A 10,125-nucleotide genomic window follows, 5' to 3' on the forward strand; every position below is an offset into this window, starting at 1 on the left:
CGTGAGTTCGCGGGACGTCACCGAGCCAAACGTGTGCAGATCGCAGAGGTGCAGTATCTTCGGTACTAGATCGGTCGATCGTGAATACGTACGACTACATCAACCGCGTTGTCATAACGCTTCTGCTTACGGTCTACGAGGGTACATAGACGATACTCTCCCCTCTCGTTGCTATGCATCACCATGATCTTGCGTGTGCGTAGGAATTTTTTTGAAATTACTGCTTTCCCGAACAGCCTCCCCTCCAACACTTCCTTGGCTCCCAAGTTGTCTTTTGGGCAGAAAAAAATCTCCAAAAAGTTTCGCTGCATTTGGACTCCGTTTGTTATGGATATTCTATAAAGTAAAAACACACAAAAAACAACAACTGGCATTGGGCACTATGCCAATAGGTTAGTCCAAAAAAAAGATATAAAGTTTCTATAAAATAAATATAAAACATTCAAGAATGATAATATAACAACATGTAATAATCAAAAATTATATCAACGCATGTGACAATCTTGGGGGGGGGGCACAGCCCCCCAACAATGCACTAAGCTCCGCCATTGTTGTTATCTCTGTTGATGTGTTTTGTTTTGTAAAGTAATAAAAAAACTCCAGAAAGACTTACAATTTCACCTAGTTACTTTTTTCAAGTGGTTAAGATGAGTACCGTAGGTGCAAACTCGAAGTCGAAACACTTCTCTACCATCATCAATAATGACTTCATGATCACACCTATTACACCACCCGTTATTAGTATTTCAATTTCTAATTATATGGTGTACCACTCGTGATGAGTACCTTTATGGATCGAATATTTTTCATGTTATATTCTTGAACTTTAGGAGTTCATGCGATTACATGATGCATATCTAGTATAATCCCTGGGGACACCTAGGTGACATTAGGGTGACTTATTTGTAGGGGAACATGCTAAGCAACAAAATTTTATGCCGCATGATAACACCTAGGAATACTATGAAGATGGCAGTAACGATCAAACTCACCGACGGTACAGAGTAGCAGAAGTAGTGACGAGTCGGTGCAGCTAAACGACCCCGTTGATTCCCGCAGCTAGGCTACAATATAATATAGGTGGGAGAAGGAGAGGGGGCCTTCAACAGGGGAGGGGGCCTTCAACAGGGGGAATCCTTCTCCTCTTCCACTTGGTGTAAGAAGGGAAGGATTCCCTCCCTTTCCAATTCGGCCTAGGGCCTTCCAAAGCCCATGGCGCCCCATGTGGGCCCCCATGGGCCCACTAGGGGTCGTCATCTCATGACGGTCCTTCACACTTTTCTTCCACAGATAAGATCTTGGATTATTCGGATGTATCCGGAAACCATTCTGATGACCCCGAATCTTTTCATATATAGATCCGGACTTTTCGAAATCATGTTATACCTATCCGGAATTCCCAGAACCCTCCTGGAACCATCAGAACCACCTCCAGAATTATATGAAACTCTTTCGGTGATCTTTTAACCCATTTCTCATTTCTTCGATAATCAGGACTAGAACCCGTTAAGCGTGTGACCCTACAGGTTCAGAAATAAGCGAACATGATCCGGAACCCCTTCCGGTCAATAGTTAACAGTGGGATCTAGACAACCTTATTAACTCTAGCATATTCATGAACTTCTCGAGCAAACCTTTGTTTATGAATACCATTCCCTTTGCTTCGCAATACGCTTACAAAACCCGAGATGAGATAATTTGGTATCCTCGTGATTCAACTCCTTGATCACTATACCTATTATCCTCGTTACCGATTTTGTTATCTTTACTCGCGTTCGTGTTCCCGTATCCCGTGATCACCATCACAAGTGTCTAGCCAGACGATAATGATACTGTAACACGAAGTGGGCCTAGAGAGCATCTCTCTATAGTGAGAGGAGCAAATCCCAGTCTTGAACTGCAGTACCGAGACATACGTTTTCGGTATACCCGTAAGTCACCTTTATACACATCCATTTACGGAGTGGCATACGGTAAACCCCAAAGTATCCATCCAGTATGTTGGCATACGATAATCTCATGCTCTAAGGAACTTAGCGATCATGAACAAGTTATATGAAAATACTGACAACACAACAACAATAATATCTCTCAGTAATTCATAAGTTGGGTCTATCCAACATCATTGTTCCGCCAACAATGTGTTCTCATTATTAATAGCATCCTTGTTACTCTAACAATGCTCATGATCAGGAAAACAAGATCATCATCAATACATGAGCTAGTCCTAAATGCAAGACTAGGGATCATCTTGGTGTTTATGTTTCCATACATGCAATTGGGGTTTCCTCCGAATCTCATATTCAAAAACCAATGCAATTATAGCATAGAAATATAAACTTAACTATGAACATGAAAATATAATAATACAAACATTATTGCCTCTAGGGCATATTCCCAACATTATTAGACAAAGATTAGAACGATGAAGACCATATGGTGTTGTCGTTGTATAAGTTCTAGGTATGTCTCAATAGATTATTATTAGAAAGACAACTTTGAGGTGGTTTTTGTGCACCTTACGAGATCTCTTTCGGAATCGATCCAACAAAAAAAGAGAGTGTGTGAGGTTGTATCATATATTTTAATGAAGTCATCACATTAAGAGTTGATAGTAGGGAGCCTACACACCCTAGGCTTTATTTCCAACTATTCAAAAACTTGTTCCAGTCACGTTTCCATCTTATTAACTTGATGTTTTTAATTATTCGGAAAATTCAAAAATATTTCCATCATCCATATTGTCTATCTGTCATCTGATTTATCGATCTCTTCGGCAAACTAGTGTGTCTATACAATTGACAACTGTAAAGGGTCTTGGATGTTATTATAGGGTTGCTTGAGTGGAGAACACATTCATCCTACACCTCCCACGGAGTAATAAATCTTAGGGCATCCACTTGAGAAGAATTTACCGCTGTCCTACAAAACCATGTGCTTGAAGGCCCAAGAGAGTCTATATAAGATTAAAAATGTGTACTAGACATCACTTAGGTACCTTTAATTTGAACCTAAATTGTCCTGCATTGTTAAAAAAAAGACAAAAAAAAGATCAAATAAATGAAAAGATATTGAGACTGCATTATGGCAACTTTGTATTTGCACACACCCATATGGAGGGTGACAATTACCCATATGATGAATTTGCTAGAGTTGCTCTTACTTGTCTGTTCGCATGTTGGACATTTGTATTATAAAAAGAAGAATGTTATTTCTCCCAACCATCAACACACACAGACTACCCAATTGTTTTTACGTCGAAGCACTTTGAGCGCTAAAGAAAAAAAGACATGGCATGAAGCCTGCCTAGAGGAAAAGAAAACACAATATGTGGTACATATATGGACCAAATAATCAAGCATCACAAATCCTATTATTAGGCGGCCATGCATCTGTGCTGGAGTATATCTTCCTGGTAACACCCTCCAACACAGCAGATGCTGACGTGATGCCCTCCCAGGTCACCGGACGTTGCAAATTACCACACCAAGATGGTGGCCAACTGTTACACCTATTGATAATCTGCAAAAGAAAAGAAAGATATTGTTTGTTGTAAAAAACAACATTATTTCTGAATGTCTGAATGGATCACTATGACGCAGCAGGCACACAAAAACTAGATGGAACCTATCCTTTCCCAACCCCAGCCAACATACACGTGGGCAACACTAGCATGATACTCCCTTCGTCCCAAATTACTGGTCACAAAAATGAATAAAACAGGTTGCATCTAAAACTAAGATACATTTAGATACACACATTTCTACGATAAGTAATTTCGGGCGAAGAGCAGGTTTTTTTTTTGAAACGCTGAACCGTGTAACGTCTACTGTAATTTTCAATAATATAAAAGTATGATACAGTACAAAATAGGGAGCAAAAGGAAAGAAACTACAAAAAAATCTAGGAGGAAGAAAAAAAGATAACTATCCAATTCCAGTTTTTGGCATCATGATCAAAGAATTAGAAGTTAACTGAGAACCACTCCTGGAAACAAACAACATGTTTGTCCTATATCAGATGCAACTATGCAAGTCTTCTTTGAGATCATATCTCCACCTGAAAGGATGGATTGTAGTTTCTGGAAACGTACGCTAGTATGATAGTCAAAAGTGTCACCTAAGCCGGCATATTTACATGTTCAAGAAGTCACCTAGAATACTTACTACATGAAGTGTTTATAGACAATCAGATAAACACTGGAGTAACAAAGAGGAGACACGTGGACGTGGGTCATCATACCTTAAGCTCCACGTGCTTTTTTGCGAGTAATCATTTGGGAAATATGAAGTCCCCTACTGAAAGCTTCGTTAAACAGGATCCTTGTTTGCATCTCCTCGAGTCCGGGCAACCATGACAAGATAGCTATCGGTGCCATCACAATTAATCCGCACATTATATCATAAAAACGTGCCACATCAACCACGGTTTTCCAAACAGTGCCATACTTCCCCAGGCACGGCTTGAAAACCAGAGCAATGGATATGATCCCCCAGCCAGTTGGTATAAAAGCCAAGAGACAGGTGAAAGTGTCAATGAACTGGAACTCTGTAAGTGCAAGCAGCACAACTATAGCCGCCAAAGAGGCACAAACAGTAACAGCCTGGACAAGCCGGTAGCGGATGTGCTTCTTTGCTGAATATTTGTCTCTGAAGTAGGTAATCGTGACAAGAGCCACAAGAGCCATCGGTATGCATACCCATGATAGAACATAGACAAGGATGCTTCTACTCCCACCGGCTATGTGAAGCCGATACACAATAGCATACTGGAAGAAGAAATACCGGAGGTCCAGTATGATCTCAATGATGCTCCCCCACAGGCCAGTGGTTCGGAGATGGTCGGTTTCCTCTTCCCACCACCTCTCCCAGCTTTGCTCGGACTTGACCAAAATTCCACCCCGGAACCAAATCCAGTTGAAGAAATCCTCAAAATCATCGGCATTCTTCTGCCAGTCCAAACCCGATGGGTTAAAAATGAAGGGGGCAAGAATCCACGAGCATACTAGAAACCAACTAGAAAGCGTCAGCAGGATGTACACCAACGTACTCCCAGAGACGTTGCTATAAGAGAAATAAAGGGACAATATCACACCAAGCTCTATTGCTTTCATGAAATGGCTACGGGCGTATAGCCTATAGTTGTCGGAAAATTTCCTGTGCTCCACCACGAAACCACGGCCAGTAGGACGGTACTTTGCACCTCCATGAAGAAGTGTCCGCCCAAAATAGTGTGTCTTGGTCCCCATGGAGAAGGTGTAGAAGACAGACGCAAACTGCAACTGCATTATTATGAAATCCCACACCGCGGTCAGAAAACCATGCTCAAGTGAGCTCTCAATAATCATGGGCAATGCTGTGAACAGGCCAAGCTGTACGATAAACTGCTGGTTCAACACAGCCCCCAGAGCTGCATTATCAATAGAGCTAGTGTTGCTGCTGATATAGTCTTCGAGCCCACTAAGTGCAAGATAAAAGCGGCCCCACACAAATGCATATACGGTTAGCACAACCATCATTGTGTTGAGATAAAACCCAATAGTTGTGTAAAAGAAAGAGAGCATCCGGAAGAAATCCAATCCTTGGCCCAGTCTGTAGACATCTCTGCTTAGAGTTTGCTCCCCATTGCCACCAGCAACCTTGGCTTCAAACATGGAGATCTGATTGAGCCCCACATCCCTTCCTTTACCAACCTGGATGTATTCATGGTGTGTGACATTGCCCCGACGCAGAGTACAGTTAAATCCAGCAAATATATCTTCGCTGAGGTTGATCACTTTTGATGCTTTACTAATGCCACCTCGGCCCAAGAACCAAAGACGATCAAATACATCCGGGTGGCCATAATGCATCCTAACCTTGAGTAGATTAGCAAGGACACGCTGACTCAGAGTGACGAAACATGTTTCTTGGGCAGACATAAACCAGGCAAGAGAAGACACAGAGCCGGTGAACACATGCTCCCGAACTCCAAGGATTTTTGGCGTCTTGCGAACCGACGGACGAACTCGTGGATTCAACTCCTCGAGCAGGTTTCTCATCTTGAGAGCTTCTTCAAAGTAGTTGTCCTGGTTCATGTCAATGGTTTGAACCGCATCACCCCTTGTGAAGATGAGCGCATGGTTCTGGTTCTCTGGCTTGCCTTCGCCAAGCTTCAACGGCCCGGGCAGCTTAATCCGGTAGATCTCAACCTCCTGTTGTAGCAGCTGATCGTATTTCACAAGGACGGAGAAATACTCCGTTTCACCACCGTTGCCGTTGGAGCGTTTCTCGTCAACGTACGCAACACGGAGTGCCTCGTACTTCTTCATTAGCTCCAGTATCTCAACGGCATGGGGGTCATCTCTAGCTTTCTGCTGACCGTAAATTTGGCATGCAACCACATAAGTGTATTTCAGAAAGACAGCCCCACACTCGCCACCTTTAAACAAGGAGCTCACGCCACTGCTTGCTCTGCTCGGTGCACGTGAAGAAGATGCGCTGCTTGAAGAAGAAGGCCTGCTCGTGCTGGATCCAGCAACCAATTCCTCTTCAGATGCGGATTCAAGAAAAGTCAGCATCTCGAGAGCTTCATAGTAATACATCATCCCCCTCACGGTGCGGGATAGCGTCTGTCCCCTGTATGAGACCCACTGCCGGAGATCCCTTAACCTCTGCTCCTCGCTGTACAGCTCCTCGATATGACACATGCCCTCCCGCTTCATGCGCTCGATAAAGAACTCCCACTCATCCGGGTAAATCTGCTGCAGATAGTACAAGATCGAGATGCCATCTACGTTCTCCTTGTAGAGCTGGTCCTTGTTGTACAAGACCTCTTCATTGTAATATGGTGTCAAGACACTGAAGGCCATCATCTTCTCCACCTTGGTTGCTCGTGGCATGTCCATGAACAATGAATTGCTGAAGAAAGCAATCCTTCGGCGAGCTCCAAGGTTCTTTGGGACATCGATCATATGGTCCTTTGACCTTGAGGTAAGGATGGTGTGCATGCGCTGCACCTGCTTATAGAAGGTGGTGCCATTCTCCTCATCACGCGGCAGCACAACGGTGTCTACGAAAAGATGGTTGGTAGTCGCGCGTGCCGCCACCTCGATCATTTCCTCGGTCGGGAAGTCACGAGTCACAACATCATAGAGAGTCTGAAGCGCATTGACAATCCTGCTCATGTCCTTGTTGGGCTCCAGAAGTAGGCTTAGTAGACCTACGAGGTTTGCATGGATATCTTGCAGCACGGACATCTTATACTCGACTGTGAACTTCTCCCTTTCCATGGAGCTATCGAATTCATGGAACAGCTCTGTCACGATGGCACGTTCATCGGTTCGTCTGTCCTTGATGATCTCTAGCAGCAAGTATTTTGTGGTATCATATACCTCAATAACCGCACACCGGCGACAATCATTCTTGCAGATCTTGCTCCAGAGCCTGAGATCAGAAGATCCTTGGAAGTTTTTTGCCTGACCAAGTGCGAGAGACAACTCGTTGAAGAGCAAGAAACATGGCCAGCGGATTACGCGCACATTACTGAGCTCAGGTAGCAACCTAAGAAGCTCAACCTCAACATCACTTACAATGTCCTCTTCCCGGAACTTGGCGATTATCTCATTCCAAATCAGCGCAAACCGTCGTTCCTCTACCTTGTTTGACTCAAGGGAGATGGATCGGTATGGGAATAGCCCATACCGTAACTGCAACCGGCGCAAGAAACTCCGAACCCAGGGCCGGCTGAGAAAATTGCTGGGCCCACTAATCTCATGCTGCTCCTCCGGCATGATGTTAAATGACATGGCACTTGCAAAGAACTGAAACCGAAGTCGCAGCTGTTCCATGTCCCTGATCTCCCCCAAGTGCAACAAAAGCCCCATCAACGCGCCAGTCAGAGAAGATAGGATGACATACCAGATCTGTATATCCATGAGGTAGATCAAAACCACCGGGAACCACAGTAAGAGCACAGCAAATGGATTCCTCTGGCTAAAGAACTCATGCCAAGAAGCATATGCTGCCGTACTAAGGCTGTATATCTCTTTGGTGGGTGTCACAAGTGGTCTGATCTGGAGGAAGTAGCTGAAGGAAAACTTGACAGCAAGCAGGAGTATCCAGAAGGCTGAGTATTTCACATTGTCAAAGGTGCCAGTCTCCCTTAGCCCACGGCCAACATAGATGCTGCTATGGAACCACCAGCTGAGAGGGTAACAGATTTTCCAGTTTGTCATCTCCAATGCATACCAATACCGCCGCACACAGGGGAAAATGAAGAGCAAGTTGGCGAGGACCGCAGGGAGCACAAACACCGCGGCTGCATACAAAAACCCCATGATTCGTGCATCAGTCGCTGGCGACCAGCTCTGATCAATGTCCCTCTGGTCCCAGATCCCCTTGTACAGTAGGGAAAATGTGAGGACCCACCCGGCCGCCGCAAAGGCCTTGAGCACCATGCGCGCGGCAAGCACGCGACCGTCTCTGTCCCCAGTGACCCGGCGAGACTGCGTGCCAATCTCCAGCAGCGTATGCAGGAGGCGGAGCCCGGCCCAGGTGATGAAAATGGAAAGCGCGTGCACCTGGACCTCACGGTGCGCCTTGAGACTTTGCCACGGCCACGTCGCAGCATCCTCATCCCATGCCACGATCACCGCGGCCTGCAGGTAGAGCACCAGCATCACCCACAGCCTGTCGAAGCTCCGGTAAATGTTCCAGAACGAGCGCACCTCCACGAAGCCCGCCTTGCGGACGCGGCTGCGCTCGGGCGGCGTGTGGAAGAACTGCCGCGACTGGTCCAAGGGCCAGCCCAGGCGGTCGAACACGTCGCGCCGCCAGAAGTACTCGTTGATGTCATCGTAGTTCCGCCAGGCAGCGTGCGCCGCGGTGCCGTTGCAGCTGGACTCGGCCTCGGCGCGGATGACACCGTAAATGGGCTCAACGACGCGGGCGAGGAAGGCGTCCTCGCCCTGCACGGCGGGGTTGGCAGAGCGGCCATTGTCGTCGACGTCGTCCTCCAGGATTCGATGCAGCTCGAGCGCCATGCGGTGGTAGATGTAGCAGAGGCACTCCGGCATGAAGCGGAGGTTGGCGGCCTCGCCCCATACGAGGAGGTGGAGCCCCGTGAAGAGCAGGTCGGCGCGGAGGTCGCCGTCAGCAACCAAGACGTTGGTCTGGCGGCCGAGAAATCCGCACCACGAGGTGTAGTTGCGGAGGAGCTTCCGGCGAAGGGAGCGCGCGACGCGGGGCTCGAGTGTGTCGGGCGTGTCCGCGGAGGAGGAGAGCCGCATTTGCGCGTTGGCCAGGAGGAGCACCAGGTGCTCCCGCTGGTTCCGCACGTTGTCCCGCTGGAACCCGAAGAAGGCGCCGAGCCAGTCCATCAGATCCTCGTCAGTGCGCCCCTGGGACTGAGAATAGGGTGGTGGGCGGAGGTCACCTATCCCCTGGAGCGCGGCGACGGCGGCCCTCACCTCGGGGAAGCGGAGCGACGGGTGCTCGGCCTGGAGGTTGTGGGTGGGCAGGATGTTGTAGGGTTCGCTGGCCGCCGCCGGCACGCGGCGTCGGGTGGTGCGCGTCATCGATCGGAATAGTTAACTTTGGTCTTTGGGTTGCCTTGGGTTTAGCTAGGGTTAGATCTGGGTGATGGGGCGGTGGCCATGGCGGGGTTCGAGGTGCGTGGATGGAAACGGGAATGGGAGAGGAGACGGGCTGGTTTGGTAGCGAGGTCGAGTTAAGAATTCAAATTTACTCGATGCCACTGCCGGCCCGATGGGACCAACATTCTTTGACTACTCTTTCAGCCATGCAGCAGCAACTTTATCTGTGTTTGTACCTAGGACGCGCACTGCCCATGTCGACGATCGAGCGAATGCACGCTCGTTAGAAAGAATTGTAGCTTAGCTACGAAGGAACATTGAATATTTTTGGAGAAAAAGGAACTTTGAATATTATACTGTAGATCTTTTTCCTTTTATCAAGTTCGGGGTGCAAACCATTGGACGAAGCTATTTTGATGATAGAGTTGGTTATAAGTAAGATTCAATCTCCCGTAGGAATCCATTTTTCTTCTTCTTCTTTTTTTGATTTTCTTTCAACCTCTGAGGATTTTTAGGTCATTAGGTGATGACGCGTGTAATTCTGTGGATTT

The 10,125-nt window shown here is 46.9% G+C and overlaps 1 protein-coding gene and 1 non-coding gene across 2 annotated transcripts; both read right to left on the reverse strand.

Moving 5' to 3' along the window:
- Positions 1–4,243: 4,243 nt before the first annotated feature.
- On the reverse strand, positions 4,244–9,373 carry LOC123191937 (callose synthase 12-like). Its single transcript, XM_044604472.1, has one exon. The coding sequence runs from the start codon at positions 9,356–9,358 to the stop codon at positions 4,244–4,246; it is 5,115 nt and encodes a 1,704-aa protein (XP_044460407.1). The 5' UTR covers positions 9,359–9,373.
- On the reverse strand, positions 6,514–6,597 carry LOC123038450 (small nucleolar RNA J33). The gene has a single exon (XR_006417886.1). It is a non-coding gene; the product is annotated as a small nucleolar RNA J33 (small nucleolar RNA).
- Positions 9,374–10,125: the final 752 nt, after the last annotated feature.

Source organism: Triticum aestivum, chromosome 2A, assembly GCF_018294505.1.
Source record: "Triticum aestivum cultivar Chinese Spring chromosome 2A, IWGSC CS RefSeq v2.1, whole genome shotgun sequence".
NCBI classification, from domain to species: Eukaryota; Viridiplantae; Streptophyta; class Magnoliopsida; order Poales; family Poaceae; genus Triticum; species Triticum aestivum.

Excerpts from the sequence above, each read along its gene's own strand:
- LOC123191937 (XM_044604472.1), bottom strand. The coding sequence starts at position 9,358 with ATGGACTGGCTCGGCGCCTTCTTCGGGTTCCAGCGGGACAACGTGCGG.